The sequence below is a fragment of the Callithrix jacchus genome, chromosome 9 (genome assembly GCF_049354715.1).
Source record: "Callithrix jacchus isolate 240 chromosome 9, calJac240_pri, whole genome shotgun sequence".
NCBI lineage: Eukaryota > Metazoa > Chordata > Mammalia > Primates > Cebidae > Callithrix > Callithrix jacchus.
Window position 1 is genome coordinate 70,290,212 of NC_133510.1, and position 16,303 is coordinate 70,306,514.

The 16,303-nt window shown below is 46.2% G+C and overlaps 1 protein-coding gene and 1 non-coding gene across 2 annotated transcripts; both read right to left on the reverse strand.

Annotated features, from left to right (window-relative positions):
• Positions 1-443: 443 nt before the first annotated feature.
• Positions 444-7,938, reverse strand: TUBA1C (tubulin alpha 1c). Its single transcript, XM_009003725.4, has 4 exons — positions 7,833-7,938; positions 3,534-3,756; positions 3,270-3,418; positions 444-1,529 (listed from the first exon to the last, which is right to left on the reverse strand). Exons 1-4 carry the CDS (start codon positions 7,833-7,835, stop codon positions 555-557), a joined length of 1,350 nt encoding a protein of 449 aa, XP_009001973.2. The 5' UTR covers positions 7,836-7,938; the 3' UTR covers positions 444-554.
• A 5,487-nt stretch (positions 7,939-13,425) lies between these two features.
• LOC118144592 (U6 spliceosomal RNA) lies at positions 13,426-13,535 on the reverse strand. Its single transcript, XR_004729360.1, has one exon. It is a non-coding gene; the product is annotated as a U6 spliceosomal RNA (small nuclear RNA).
• Positions 13,536-16,303: the final 2,768 nt, after the last annotated feature.

Consider the following 16,303-nt stretch of genomic DNA (forward strand, 5'->3'; position numbering starts at 1 on the left):
GCTCAATCTGAACATTTCCTCACTTACAAAATGATTTTATAACCACTCAATTCTGGCCCAAATTAAACAGACAAACCAATAAGCCGGGTAGTGGCTCATGCCTATAATCAAAACTTTTGAGAGGTCGAGGCAAGAGGATCACTTGAAGTCAGTTCAAGACCAGCCTGGGCAGCATAACAAGACCCCAACTCTACAAGAAATGAAAATAGCGGAGCATGGTGGTATGCACCTGCAGTCCCCAGCTACTCAGGAGGCTTAAGCAGGAGAATCACATGAGCCCAGGAGGTAGAGGCTGCAATGAGCTATGATCATGCCATTGCACTCTAGCCTGGGTGACGGAGCAAGACCCTTCTAAACTCAGATGGTTCATCTACCAGCCCTGTAAATCTAATTGGTCTTAAGTGGATCAAGTACTTACTGTGATACAGAAGTCAACTGGACACTTAAAAATGAAAACATCACTTTTATTAACAATTAAGGGCCATAATGGACAGGTCCACAGAACAAAAATAAAACGATTCTAAGACAATGGAGTACAAAATACAGCATACAAGTTAATACTCTTCACCCTCATCCTCTCCCTCAGCACTATCTGCTCCAACCTCCTCATAATCCTTCTCAAGGGCAGCCATGTCCTCACGGGCCTCTGAAAACTCTCCTTCCTCCATCCCCTCACCCACGTACCAGTGAACAAAGGCACGCTTGGCATACATCAGGTCAAACTTGTGGTCCAGGCGAGCCCAGGCCTCGGCAACAGCTGTGGTGTTGCTCAGCATGCACACAGCTCTCTGTACCTTGGCCAGGTCTCCACCAGGCACCACAGTGGGAGGCTGGTAGTTGATGCCAACCTTGAAGCCAGTGGGGCACCAATCCACAAACTGGATGGTACGCTTGGTCTTGATGGTGGCGATGGCAGCATTGACATCTTTGGGAACCACATCACCACGGTACAACAGGCAGCAAGCCATGTATTTACCATGGCGAGGGTCACATTTCACCATTTGGTTGGCTGGCTCAAAGCAAGCATTGGTGATCTCTGCTACAGTAAGCTGTTCATGGTAGGCTTTCTCAGCAGAGATGACAGGGGCATATGTGGCCAGAGGGAAGTGGATGCGAGGATAGGGCACCAGGTTGGTCTGGAATTCTGTCAGGTCAACATTCAGGGCTCCATCAAATCTCAGGGAAGCAGTGATGGAGGACACGATCTGGCTAATAAGGCGGTTAAGGTTAGTGTAGGTTGGGCGCTCAATATCGAGGTTTCTACGACAGATGTCATAGATGGCCTCATTGTCTACCATGAAGGCACAATCAGAGTGCTCCAGGGTGGTGTGGGTGGTGAGGATGGAGTTGTAGGGCTCAACTACAGCTGTGGAAACCTGGGGCGCCGGGTAGATGGAGAACTCCAGCTTGGACTTCTTGCCATAATCAACTGAGAGCCGTTCCATGAGCAGGGAGGTGAACCCAGAACCAGTTCCCCCACCAAAGCTGTGGAAAACCAAGAAGCCCTGGAGACCGGTGCACTGGTCAGCCTGCAAAATAAAGATTTCATTTTAGTGTTGCAAGACATTTGGTGAAACCTGCAGAGGACTTCTATAAATCCATGGCTACACCAATTGTAATTTTAAAACTCTTCTGGGCCAGGCACAGTGGCTCACGCCTGTAATTACACTTTGGGAGTCCAAGGTGGGAGGACCATTTAAGCCCAGGGGTTCAAGACTGATGACCATGCCACGGCACTCCAGCCTGGATGACAGAGCAGACCCTGTCTCAAAAAACGCTAAGTGATTCAGAGCAAATATTCACAGTCAAGTCCTTGAGGGGAAAGCCTCTGCTAAAAAGACTATTTTAAGATGAACTATTTCCTCAGGCAGAAGAATCACAAGGTCTGGGCTTGTATATAGGCCTCAAGCTTTGGTAACTATGAGAGCGGCTTCTGGTTCCCTTGCTGTGGCCACAGAACCGGGCAGCTTCTTATCAGCTGAAGAGCTCCCAAGGGACAGGCCCAGGACCACCAGCCCAGTCCAGGGGATGCTTTATAAAGATCTGGCAGCTGCTCTCGGAGGTGGAACTACAGAATAGCCAATTTCTAACACGGTGGAACTGGAATCAGGGCTGGGTCTGGATCCAGCTGTACCAGTTCCTTACTGTAGGATCACATTCATTTCTCAGTTCTCCCATTGATTAAATAAGAATAGTAGTTAGTGCTTGGCACAGTTTAAGTACCCACTATATGATACTAGGCACCAAGAAGCCTATTCGTTGTGGGTCAAGTGACACAACCACAATTCCATGAGACCTCAGATTGTTGGCGATTTCTTCCACCTAACTGGGCTATTTTGGCCGGCAAACTGCTACTTTATGAAGGGGTAAGTTTGACCTTTCAAATAAAGTATTCTGTAGTCAACTCTTGCTTCTCCAAGTAATGAGCCTCAGATTTGTGGGTCCATAAACTACATGAGATCAATGCACAAGGCAGACCCTCGCCTACCAATTACACCCTTTAAGCCTCCTGTAAACACAGTAAGGCCAAGGACAAATGCAATTGTCTTGGTAGGCAATGAACTTCACTCCAGAATCCTAAATAGCTACTAAGTTTATTTGTCCCTAAAGGCAGGTCCTGATTTCCAGGTCAGTGCTTATAACTACAGCTTAGTTTCTAAGCATAGGAAACATCAGTCCAGTTTTGCTGGGAAGACTAAGTAAACATCTGAGGAAAGTATGAAGCCATGAATGATGAGGCCATTCTTTTTTAGAATGGACCAGTTGTGGCTGGGTTTTTAGTAAAATGTGATTTTCTTGACAAGTTACTCTGCCCAGGCTTGATCTCTGGTTAATTACTTACAAGCTGCCCACATGCCTAAGGAGCAAGAGTCATCTGATTGCCAGGCTCTTAGTTAACATGATCCAACTGCATAAGGAGGCTCCTGACTCCACTTTCAGCTGAACTGGAAGTTTCCAGTCAGTGTGACATCGGCCTTCTTGTTCTCTAAACTTTATTAACATGAAGGAACCAGCCCAGATTTTAAAAAATGACTGATCAATTCGTTACAAGTAGGAGTTAGCCACCTACTCAGTAGCTTAAAGCTAAACAGGCTAAAGAGCACTCACTCCCTACCCCATCGTTGTCCCAAAAACCCAGGACCATCTGGTTCAGAAATCCAATTAGTTTGGCAAGAAGTTGCATTTTAGTTGCAAAGAATGATTTTCTTGTAGTTTGGTCTCAGAACTGCAAGAATAACTCTCGCCCCATTTTAAAGTACTATATTTACCAGCTTGCGAATTCGGTCCAACACGAGGTCAATGATCTCCTTGCCGATGGTGTAGTGCCCTCGGGCATAGTTATTGGCAGCATCTTCCTTGCCTGTGATGAGCTGCTCAGGGTGGAAGAGCTGGCGGTAGGTGCCAGTGCGAACTTCATCTGGAGAGAAGGACAGAGGGACTGGGTGAGTGAGCGAGTGACCAGCAGAGCCCCCAGGACAGACCTCCTGTCCCAGCACCCTGGGATCTCACTTGGGTTACCGAGGCCAACTCACCAATGACCGTGGGTTCCAGGTCTACAAACACTGCCCGGGGCACGTGCTTGCCAGCACCCGTCTCACTGAAGAAGGTGTTGAAGGAGTCATCTCCTCCCCCAATGGTCTTGTCACTTGGCATCTGGCCATCGGGCTGGATGCCATGTTCCAGGCAGTAGAGCTCCCAGCAGGCATTGCCAATCTGGACACCAGCCTGGCCAACGTGGATGGAGATGCACTCACGCTGTGAGAGGAAGAAAGGAAAATGTCAGGATATGATATATCAGATGAGACATTTAGGAATGATTCACACCTAATGAATAATTAACCTTTAAGACAGATAACTGGCTGGGCATGGTAGCTCACACCTATAATCCCAGCACTTTGGGAGGCTGAGTGAGGCAGGTGGATCACCTGAGGTTGGGAGTTTGAGACCAGCCTGGCTAACATGGCTAAACCCCATCTCTACTAAAAATAATAAAAACAAAAATTAGTGGGGCATGGTGGTGCACACCTGTAGTCCCAGCTACTCAGGAGGCTGAAGCAGGAGAATCGCTTGAACCCAGGAGTTGGAGGCGCAGTGAGCTGAGATCATACCATTGCACTCCTGACTGACAGAGTGAGATCCCATCTCAAAACAAAACAAAAGACAGATATCTACTTTTCAGCAGGCCACTCCTGTTCAGGGACTGTAATTTCAAAAGCAAAAGTCTCTGAAGACCTAATTCAGCAAAAATGCCTTGGAAAACCAAAGAGGTGTTCATGAACTACTAGGCAAGACCAGACGGTTGCTTTGTAGCCACAGTAGATACAATTCCTTAAACTAAGGCAAAATTCCCCATTCCAGCTCTGATTCATTCTCTGAATGATTGTGTAACTACTGAGCTCATTTTGGTCCTGCTTTAATCCTATTCTTTAGGAAACAAAAGCTTCTCCCTTTCTCCTTTAAAACCAGCTTAAACCAGCAAACCACAGCCATATGACTCATGGAGAAAGTGCTGGATAAGCAGCAGTTAGCTGTATTTTAAAAACTCTGGTCAGAGGCAGCTTTCTAACCATGTGAAAGAATCTAATCTTTAGGAAGAACATTTTTCCTTCACCATCAAAACATCTCTGAGAGAGCAAAGATAGTACTATAAGGTTAGAAGTGTTATCAAGACTTTACTTATCAGTAAATTAGTTGTGTCTGGTGGAGTGCTGGCTCATCCACAATCCCAGAACTTTGGGAGTCCAAGGTGAGCAGATCAGTTGAGGTCAGGAGTTTGAAACCAGCCTGGCCAACATGATGAAACTGTCTACTAAAAATATGAAAAAAAAAAAAAATTATGACTGGGCACGGTGGCTCATGCCTGTAATCCCAGCACTTTGGGAGGCTGAGGTGTGCAGATGACCTGAGGTTAGGAGTTCAAGACCAGCCTGGCCAAAACATGGTGAAATCCTGTCTCTACTAAAAATATGAGAATTCGCCAGGTGTGGTGTCATGCACTTGTTGTCCCAGCTACTTGGGAAGTTGAAGCATGAGAATCACCTGAACCCAGGAGGCGGAGGTTGCAGAGATTGTGTGCCACAGCACTCCAGCCCGGGCAAATGAGACAAGACACTGTCTCTCTCTCTCTATATATATTTTATGGTATGGGCCAAGTTAATTTAGAGGGGCCAGAGGGGCCAAAGCAGAACATGAGGAAATATTCTCCTTTATTTCAAGAACATGGTTAGAAGTTACCAAACCCACACCTGCTTAGTAAAATAAGGCAATTAAACATAGAATCTGTATGCACAGACTTAACAGAAAAACAAAAAGGGTGTTTGGTATTTCATCCTAAGTCAGATCAGCCACTTTGGAGACTGGCAGAACACTAAGTTTTCAAAGGGCCTAGTCCCATAACCCAAGAGATAATAAAAACCCTAATTTCACAACCTTTGACTTATGATCACCTCCTTCCCACCTACTCTCTCCACGAAACACGTCTCCTGACCACATCAGCAAGCTCAGTATCATCTGTGTCTACTTGCCCAGCTCCAAGGCTGTGGAAGAATAGGAGTAGTTTGTCTTAATGAGCCCATGACTACTTACCATTGCATGTTTATTTATTTATTTATTTATTTTGAGATGGAGTCTTGCTCTGTCACCTAGGCTGGAGTGCAGTGGCACAATCTCAGCTCACTGAAACCTCTGCCTCCCAGGTTCAAGTGACTCTCCTGCCTCAGCCTCCCAAGTAGCTGGGATTACACGTGCCCACCACCACACCTGGCATACCAGCAGTTTGGGAGGCCATGGTGGGTGGATCACCTGAGGTTAGGAGTTCAAGACCAGCCTGAGCCACTGCACCAGGCATCATGTTTACCTTTAACTGGACTGTGGAAACCCCAAAGCCCCAAAAGCTGGAGATAACCAGATATCTGATCATGATGGCCCCCCCGCCCAAGGAGATAAAGTATCTGAGAAGATCCACTCATTCTAACAAAATGCTTCTGTTTAAATGCTTCTATTTTGGGCCCACAGTTTTTTCTTTCATTGCTCAGTCTAAACTGCCTTCTTGAAGCTTAGCAAGCAATGTCAGTGGCCACTGCCTTACCCTCCATGCTCCCCTGGCCACATGGGAGATAAACTGAGGCACAGGTGGAGTCAACTGGTCTAGCGTTCACTGGATAAGCAGCTCCTACCTCTAAAATTAACCAGTGATCGCCTAAACCAGTCTGCTGCTGCTCTCCTGCTTATTCATTTATTTTTTAACACGGGGTTTCACCATGTTGCCAGGCTGGTCTCAAACTCCCAGCCTCAGGTGATCCGCCCGTCTTGGCCTCCAAAGTGCTTGGATTATAGGCGTGGGCCACCACGCCCGGCCTCTCCTGCTTTTTAAAGGATCCCACTACTTTGTGAATCACAATTTTCAGTATCTTTTTGGTACTGCTTGGTGAAAAGCTCTCAGGTTGTTACAGTGATACATATACAAGTATTTACATATGACTTATTTTGAGATAGGGTTTCACAGGAGTGTAGTGGTGTGATCTTGGCTCACTGCAGCTTCCACATGCTGGGATCAGAATATCCTCCCACCCCTGCCTCCCGAGTAGCTGGGACTATAGGTGCCCAGCTAATTTTTGTATAGACAGTTTCAGCATGTTGCCCAGGGTGGTCTCGACCTCCTGATCTCAAGCGTTCCTCCCGCCTCTGCCTCCCACAGTGCTGAAATTACAAACATGGGTCAACACGCCCGGCCAAAGATAGTTGTTTTCAAGACTTCTGGAAGCTTTATAGAAAACACTCAACTTATGTATAACTTCACTTTTCTTGAAAACTGAACTAAGAACACATGCTGAGTACAGGTTACTCTGGTTTGGGTTTTTTTTTTTTTTTTTTTTTTTTTTGAGACGGAATTTGGTCTGTAACCCAGGATCGAGTGCAGTGTCTCGATCTTGGCTCAGCGGAACCTCCCCCTCCTGGGTTCAAGCGATTCTTCTGCCTCAGACTCGCAAGTAGCTGGGATTACAGGCGCGCCACCACGACCCCCGCCCCCCGCTTTTTTTTTTTTTTTTTAAGTACAGACGGTGTTTCACTATGTTGCCAGGCTGGTCTCAAACTCCTGGCCTCAGGTGATCCGCCGGCTTCGGCCTCCCAAAGTGTTGGGATTACAGGCTTGAGCCACCGCGCCCGGCCAACTCTGGTTTTATAAGAAAAAATCCTTTTGTAGACGTGTTTTAAAACCCGGCTTAAGTAGAAAGCTTCAGCTGTAAACCTACCACTAGATTAACACCAGAAATGCAAGATTAGGCAACGTGAAAGTTAATTATTCCCTTCCAAGGAGGGGCCCGCTTCCATCCTCAGGTGGACTGGCGCAGCTGGAAGCTCTCCCCAGGGCCGGGCCACAGGTGACTCAGCAGCGAGTCACTGGGCGCTGGAGAGGGGGCGCCAGGAAGTGCTGCACCGTCGATGCGGGAGCGCACGCAGTGAGAAGGTGAGGTCACTTGGGAAAACGTGGGGAGGGACTTTTAGTTTAAGTTCTTGGAGGCCATGAGCAGGCAGGCTCTCTGACCTCCCTCCCTAGGACAGTAGCGAGCCCTTCGGGGGAAACTCTCACTAGGATCAAGAGGGCTTTGATTTCCACCGAGGGCCGCGCCCGGGCCAGGTCTCCGGGCCCGAACTGGTGTCTGCCGGGTGAACTCGACCTTCTAAGCCCTGCCAGCAAAAGCCAGGTTAACCGGAGGCACCCGGAGCCGTCGGGAGCCGTCCTGGGCCGGCCTGAGGTGCAGGCAGTAATTCCGGGACCCGCCGCCCCCTGGAACGCGCACTCTTGCCCACCCGCGAGGGACCCCACTCACCATGACTGGAACTTAAAGGGGTCTGCGGCGCTGAAGGAGGCGAATGGAGGAAGACAGGATCTCCCACTAACAGACTATCAAGGAGTCCGGGGGAGAAATAGTGAAACAGTGGTCAGCCCGAAGGGGCCCTATATACCCAACCTCCAGCTACGTGTCGGGAGGGCTGGCTCCGGACCCCGCCCCCGGCCGCACCCACGGAGGGTGGGCGCGCGGCGCTGATTGGCGGATTCAAAAGTTCAAACCAAACTCTGGAAAAAAAAAAAACCAACAACCAAAAAACCAAACTCTACAGAAGGAGCCGGAAGCAAGGAAGGGGAGGGAGAAAAGGGATCCGGGGCTGGAGAATGGGCCGGGGCTGGGGTGGAGGCTGCCACTGGGAGCAGGGTGCAGGCGAGGCGTCTGCGCGGTCCCCAGTGGGCGCGGAGGCGTCAGGTTAGCAAAACCCCAGCGAGGGGAAGCGCCAGGTAAGAGGAAGGCCGCGCCCAGTAGCCAAGCCCGTCCTTCCCCGCTCCGCCCCCGCGCCCCTGCCTGGCCTCGGGTCCTCGGGGCTGCGCTCCCTACGCCGCCTGGAAGGCGTCGACTCCAGGGCCGGGCTGCGGGTTCCGCCTCTGAGTCCTGACTGCCGGGCACTCTGGCTGGGCCCGCGGGAACCCGCTCCCCTCGCCGCTGAGGGCTATTCAGAGAGGGGGCTTGCTTCCCACTCCGGGTCTGATTCACCAGGAACGCGCCTTAAACTCGATTTCCACCTTTCTGGCTGCTTTTCCTTACCTTCTCTAAATGAGCCTTTGGCTCCTAACCTAATCTCCTCCCGGTAAGGTGCAAAAGCAGTTTTTTCAGTTCATTAGGATAATGAATACCTTCTATTTTTTTATTGCTAACTATGCAGAGTAGTTGGCTTTTCATACACATGATCACATTTCATCCGTATGACAAGCCCTGTGAGTTATTATCCCCATTTTACAGATGAGGAAAGTAGGGCTCGAGGAATTAAACCCTTCAACGCCAACTTGTGCTGCTTCGTAGTAAATGTGCCTCTGACCATCTCAGCCAAGGTTTCTCAGAAGCGCCCTTTACTTTATTTCTGTTGTTTTTATTTCTCTGCAACTTTATCATGTTATCTTAGCTCATGAATTCCTTGACCATCTCTGGGAGATACAGAGTTTATGGAAATATTGAGGGAACAAAAGTGAATTTTCTGGCCGGGCACAGTAACACGCCTGTAACCCGAACTCTTTGGGAGGCCGAAGCAGGCAGATCACTTGAGGTCAGGAGTTCGAGACCAGCCTGGCCAACATGGCAAAACTCCGTCTTTACTAAAAATACAAAATTAGCTGGGCGTCGTGGCCCGTGCCTGTAATCCCAGCTACTAGGGAGGCTGAAGCAGGAAAATAGCTTGAACCCGGGAGGTTGAGGTTGCAGTGAGCGGAGATCAGGCCACTGCACTCTAGCCTGGACAACGGAGAGAAATTGTCTCTTCTTTCTTTTCTTTTCTTTTTATTTTTTTGAGACGGAGTTTCGCTCTTGTTGCCCAGGCTGGAGTGTAATGGCGCGATTTCAGCTCACTGCAACCTCTACCACACAGGTTCAAGCGATTCTCCTTCCTCATGCTCGGCTAGTTTTCATATTTTTTGGTAGAGATGGGTTTCACCATGTTGGCTAGGCTGGCCTCAAACTCCTGACTTCAAGTGATCCTCCTACCTTGGCCTCCCAAAGTGCTAGGATTACAGGCTCTGGCCACCATGCCCAGCTAGAGGCTGTCTCAAAAAAAAAAAAAAAAAGAAAAAAAAAGAAAGAGAAGGTGAATTTTCTACAGAATAGGATAACAGAGCTTGTTTCTGAAGTAGGAAAGGCAAAATTAAAGTACAAATGAGTTTTGGATACAAAATAGGCAGAACTCAAGATATACTCCAACTCACACAAACAAAATGGCCCTTGTGGAACATATGTGTAGAGATTTTAGTCTTAGTAGAGCTTTTCAACTTTTTCATTCATTCCCCAGATATATTTAGCACAGTATCCGAGGTGCTTAAGGAATATGTTTGTAAGCAAAACTGGCTCTCTGCCTCATGGAGAGTATATGCTAGAGTGAGATAGTGAAGAAAAATAATGAACAGGCTGGGCATGGTGGCTCACCCCTGTAATCCCAATCCCAGCTCTTTGGGAGGCCAAGGCGGGCGGATCACGTGAAGTCAGGAGTTTGAGACCAGCCTGGCCAACATGGTGAAACCCCATTTCTACCAAAAAATATGAAAATTAGCTGAGCAGGGTAGCACACACCTGTAATCCCAGCTACTCAAGAGGCTGAGGCAGAGTTGCTTGAACCTGGGAGGTGGAGGTTGCAGTGAGTAGAGATCATGCCACTGCACTCCAGCCTGGGCGACAGACTCCATCTCAGGGAAAAAAAAAAAAAAAAGTAATTCTCTTACACTTTAAATTAATTTTAAGCATTTGGGATCCATATTTATATTTGCTGTCCTCTGCTGAAATTTTTTGGAGAAAAATCTTTCCTGGGTAGACAGTTAAACATTTAACCTTTAAGTAAACATCTTTATGAGTCTAAAAATTACTGTGGAAGAAGAGACAGAAACTGATCTTGCTTTTTAGTTGACAGTTTCCAGATTCACCAAAAATATACTAAATTATTATTATCATTATCATCATTTTGAGATGGAGTTGAGCTCTGTTGCCCAGGCTGGAATGCAATGGCGCAATATTGGCTCACCTCTGCATCCCAGGTTCAAGAGATTCTGCTGTCTCAGCCTCCCAAGTAGCTGGGATTACGGGCATGTGCCACCATACCCAGCTAATTATTGTATTTGTAGTAGAGACAGGGTTTCACCATGTTGGTCAGGCTGGTCTCAAACTCCTGACCTCAGATGATTCACCTGGTAAAGCCTCCCAAAGTGCTGGGATTACAGGCATGAGCCACTACGCCTGGCCTATGCTAAATTATTAATAAGGTGACAGAAGACATGGTTCAGTGATCAGCCTTTATTATTTTTTTTTTTTTTTGCGACAGGGTCTCACTCTGTCACCCAGGCTGGAGTGCAGTGGTGCAGCCTTGACTTCCTGGGTTCAAGCAATCCTCTTGCCTCAGCCTCCCAAGTAGCTGGGACTACATGTGTGTGCCACTATACCTGGCTATTTTTTTTTTTTTTTTTTTTTGAGATGGGGGTCTCACTCTGTTGCCCAAGCTGGAGTGCAGTAGCTTGGTCTCGGCTCACTGCAACCTCCACCTCCCAGGATCAAGTGTTTCTCTTCCCTCAGCCTCCTGAGTAGCTGGGATTAGAGGCATCCGCCACCACACTTGGCTAATTTTTTGTATTTTTAGTAGAGACAGAGTTTCACCATGTTGGCCAGGCTGGTCTTGAACTCCTGACCTCGTGATCCACCCTCCTCAGCCTCCCAAAGTGCTGGAATCACAGGCGTGAGCTATCCTGTCCAGTAATATATAACTTTGGATGGACATTTCCCCTCCTCAGGATCCAGGTTTTGAATGTGCAGTATGAGGAGATTGGACAGGATCCTCTGTAAGGCCCTTCCAGCCCTAACATTCTGTGATGTGTGAATCAAGGTTTGTGGGGTTCATGTGAGCTCTGCAAATCTGAGCAAAGGAGAAAACATCTTGACAGAAGAATCACCAGTACATCAGATAAATATTTACAGGTGGGGCTTTTGTTGGAATTGTCAATGCTTTAGGGAAATAAGTGGTGCATACCTACTGCAGTTTAGGGAAACTTGGGCTTTAAATTATCATATAGCATGTTCACAAAACATTAGTAAAGAGAAAATTCAGATAAAACTCAACCTTATTTTCTTTTCAGCCTAACTCCTTGTTTTCTTTGCTGAAAATGCTAAAGTATTTATTTGTATTCAGTTATATGTTACATGTTATTACTAATGATGTGGGAATATCTTGTGCTTATGTAGCAATTTATAACAAAATGTTTTCTACTGCAATACTTCCTTGGTAGAAGTTTGTTTTTTTTTACTTTCCATCCAGTAACATGTAGAAGTTTTATAAATGAATTTTTACAAAGCTATTTATTGTGGAATTGTGGAAAATAAAGTCCTGAGACTTGAAATAATTTACCCCAAACCACAAGATGTAGGACTCAGATTAAATACCTACAGTTATTTTATTCTAGATTCTTCCTCAGCCTGTTATTGGCTCTAGTGAACAGGGAAAGGGAAGTCCTAGAAAAGTCATTTATTGAATCTGTAGTCCTAAGGCAAAGCTACTACTAATGTAAGAATAAAAAGAAAAAAAAAGAATTTATTCTACTTTTTTTTTTAAGGTGGGGTTTCACCATGATGGCCAGGCTGGTCTTGAACTCCTGACCTCAGGTGATCCACCCACCTCCGCCTCCCAAAGTGCTAGGATTACAGGCATGAGCCACCGTGCCCAGCCCCTACTTTTAAAACCTCCAAAGGACAGCTAAGACTCTATAGTTGAACAACTTCTTTGCAATAAGCATTTTTTTTTTGAGATGGGGTTTAGCTCTTGTAACCAGGCTGGAATGCAGTGGTACAGTCTCAGCTCACTGCAAGCTCTGCCTCCAGGGTTCAAGCAATTCTCCTGCTAGAGCCTTCAGAGCTGGGATTACAGGTGCAGGTGCCCACCACCACACCCAGCTAATTTTTGGATTTTGGTTAGGGATGTCGGGGGAGGAGGTTCGCCATATTGGCCAGGCTGGTCTTGAATGCCTGATCTCAGGTGATCTTCCTGCCTCGGCCTCCCAAAGTGATGAGATTACAGTGTAAGCCACTGTGCCCTGCCTTTTTTTTTTTTTTTTTTGAGACAGAGAATCACCATGTCAGAGGCTGGAGTGCAATGGCACTATCTTGGCTCGATGCAACCTCCATCTCCCAGGTTCAAGCAGTTATTTTGCCTCAGCCTCCAGAGCCGGGATTACAGGTGCCCGCCACCATGCCCGGCTAATTTTTGTATTTTTAATAGAGACAGGGCTTTGCCATATTGGCCAGGCTGGTCTCAAACTCTTGACCTCAGGTGATTCCCCCTACCATATCAGCCTCCTAAAGAGCTAGGACAGGCGTGAACCACCACACCCAGTCTACAATAAGCATTTTTAAAATTTATGCATTTCAGCCAGGTAAGGTGGCTCACTTGTGTAATCTCAGCACTTTGGGAGGTCAAAGTGGGCAGATTACTTAAGGCCAGGAGTTCGAGACCAGCCTGGGGCAAGATGGCAAAACTCTGTCTTGATGAAAATTAAAAAAAAAAAAAAAATTAGCTGGACATGGTGGTGTGTGCCTGTCGTCCAGCTACTCAGAAGGCTTTAGTGGGAAGATCACTTGAGCCCAAGAGGTCAAGTTCTGCAGTAAGCCAAGATCCTGCAACTGCACTACAGCCTGGGGGGAAAACTTTTCAAGGTAGTTTTGTTTTTTCTCCTTTTTTTCTTTCTCTTTTATTTTTTTTTTTATTTTATTTTTTTAATAAGATAGGCTTTCACCATGATGGCCAGGCTGGTCTTGAACTCCTGACCTCAGGTGATCCACCCACCTCGGCCTCCCAAAGTGCTAGGATTACAGGCGTGAGCCACAGCGCCTGGCCTTTTTCCTTTTTTTTTTTTAATTAAAAAAATTTTTTTTTAATTTGCGTGTCAGCCTTGTGCAGGGGCCTTGCTAATTTACTTCTCTGTATCGTTCCAATTTTAGTATATGTGCTGCTGAAGTGAGCACTTTTCCTCCTTTTTTATGCCTTGTACATACAGAATAGCAGGACGTTATTTTCTAGGTAAACTGTTATTTTCTATTACGGGAAAAACAGTCCTCAGCTCTTTTAACTTTTACTTATTTCTCTTTTATCCCACAAATGTTTGCAGTCTTTACAACTTACCTACAAATTCTTTTGAAGTTCTCTTCCTCCCTGATCTGAGCTGTATACTTCCCCTTCAGCTGGGCTTTGTATGTGAAATGCTAACTCCATTCAGGGAGATTACCATAGAAGATGGAGTTTCATCTCTGAAATTTCACATTTTCTTTCCACTGAGATTTGGCTTGTTTTGATCTGCTTTATATTTCCTAAAAATACAGTGCTTTGGCATCGCTTCCTTGGTGACTAACGAACAACTTTGAACCGGTTCCTTTGCCCTGTATTCCCACCCTGTATCCCTGCAGCCAAGGCTTCTTACTCAAGCTCTTGCTAATCTTTCCTGGAATTAACAGCCATTCCCTTGGCCTCTCCCCTCCCCCATTCTTTTAGGATACACAGATAAAATTCTCTTGGAGGAAATTAAAAGGAACTAGTCACATTCTTCAATTATCTACATTATTTTTCTACTAAGTGGACTATATCATGGAGTCTGGAAATCTTTTCTATTTATACTAACATTTATTTAATAAATTTATTCATGTACCAAAAAAGTACTCAGGCAGTCCAAAGTGGAAGGCCCCTGAAGGTTTTCTTTCCCTGTGACTGTAATTTCTTGCCACCAAGCAAGACACTGGGGAATTTGTTTAGGGACTGTGAATCTCAGGATAATCTTTTCCCTTTCACTTTTCTGCATCTCCACCTGCCTCCTCCTGCTCCCAGGACACACAGCCAGCCATTATCAAGTACACCAAGTAATTGTTTTTTCCTACATAATTAAGGCAATAGAATCTGAATACTAGAGAATATCAGTGCATAAATTATAGTTAGGAAACTTAGAGGTGAAACCGGTCTCCTTTTACTCATGTACAGTCATATGTCACTTAACAACCAGGATCTGTTCTAAGAAATGCATCCCAGGCAGTTTTGTCATTGTGGGAACATCAGAGTGTATGTATGCAAACCTAGCCTATTGCTCCAAAGCTAGAAACTTGTGTAGTCTGCTACTATGCTGAATACTTAGGCAATTGTAAGAAGATGGTAAGTATTTGTATCTAGGCCGGGTGTGGTGGCTTACGCCTGTAATTCTAGCACTTTGGGAAGCTGAGGCAGGCAGATCACTTCAGGACAGGAATTCAAGACCAGCCAAGCCAACATGGTGAAACCTTGACTCTATTAAAAGTACAAAAATTAGCTGGACGTGGTGGTATGTGCCTGTAATCCCAGGTACTCAGAAGGCTGAGGCACGAGAGTCACTTGAACCCAAGAGGTGGAGGTTGCAGCGAGCCAAGATAATGCTGCTGCATCCAGCCTGGGCAACAGCGAGACTCTGTCTCAAAAAAAAAAAAAATTCCAACACTTTGGGAGGCCGAAGTGGGTGGATCATCTGAGGTCAGGAGTTTGAGACCAGCCTGGCCTGGTGAAACCTGGTCTCTACTAAAAATACAAAAAAAAAAAAAAAAAAAAACAAAACAGTGTGATGTGGTGGTGCGTGTGCATGCCTGTAATTCCAGCTGCTTGGGAGGCTGAGGCAGGAGAATCACTTGAATCCAGGAGGCAGAGGTTGCAGTGAGCTGAGATTGTGCCACTGCACTCCAGCCTGGGTGACAGCAAGACTGTCTCAAAAAACAACAAAAACAGTTTCATTTTTGAATTATTTATTTATTTATGGCTGGGTGGGGTAGCTCACGCCTGTAATCCTAGCATTTTGGGAGGCTGAGGCATGCAGATTACCTGAGGTCAGGAGTTCAAGACCAGCCTGGCCAAAATGGTAAAAACCATCTCTACTAAAAATATAAAAATTAGCCAGGTATATAGTGGCGGGCCTGTAGTCCCAGCTACTTGTGAGGCTGAGGCAGGAGAATCACTTGAACTAGGGAGACAAAAGCTAAAGTGAGCTGAGACTGTGCCACTGCATTCCAGCCTGGGCAACAGAGCAAGACTCTGTCTCAAAAAAAAAAACAAAAAACCATAAATAATTTTTATAGAAACAGGGTCTCACTATGTTGCCTAGGTTCTTCACAAACTCCTGGGCTCAAGTGATGCTCCTGCCTGGGCCTACCAAACTGCTGGGATTACAGGTGGGAGCCCCTGCACCCAGCTGACCTAGAACATTATTGTATACTACTGTAGACTTTATAAACACTGACACTTAGGCTACATTAAAGTTGAAAAAATGTTTCCTTCTTTAATAATAAATTAACTTTAGCTTACTGTAACTTTAAAATTTTGTAAGGCTGGGAATGATGGCTCAGGCCTGTAATCCTAGCACTTTGGGAGGCCAAGGCAGGCAATCACTTGAGGTTAGAAGTTTGCAACCAGCCTGGCCAACATGGTGAGAGCCCATCTCTACTAAACATGCAAAAATTAGCTGGGCAAGGTGTCATGTGCCTGTAATCTCAGCTCCTTGGGAGGCTGAATCACTGGAACCTGGGAGGCAGAGGCTGCAGTGAGCCAAGACTATACCACTACACTCCAGCCTGGGCAACAGAGTGAGACTCTGTCTCCAAAAAAAAAAAAAGAAAAATTGTAAACTTTATGTTTTTAAACTTTTTGACCCTTGTAATACAGCTTAAAACACAAACATGGCTAGGCACGGTGTCTCAGGCCTGTAATCCCAGCACCTTGGGAGGCTGAG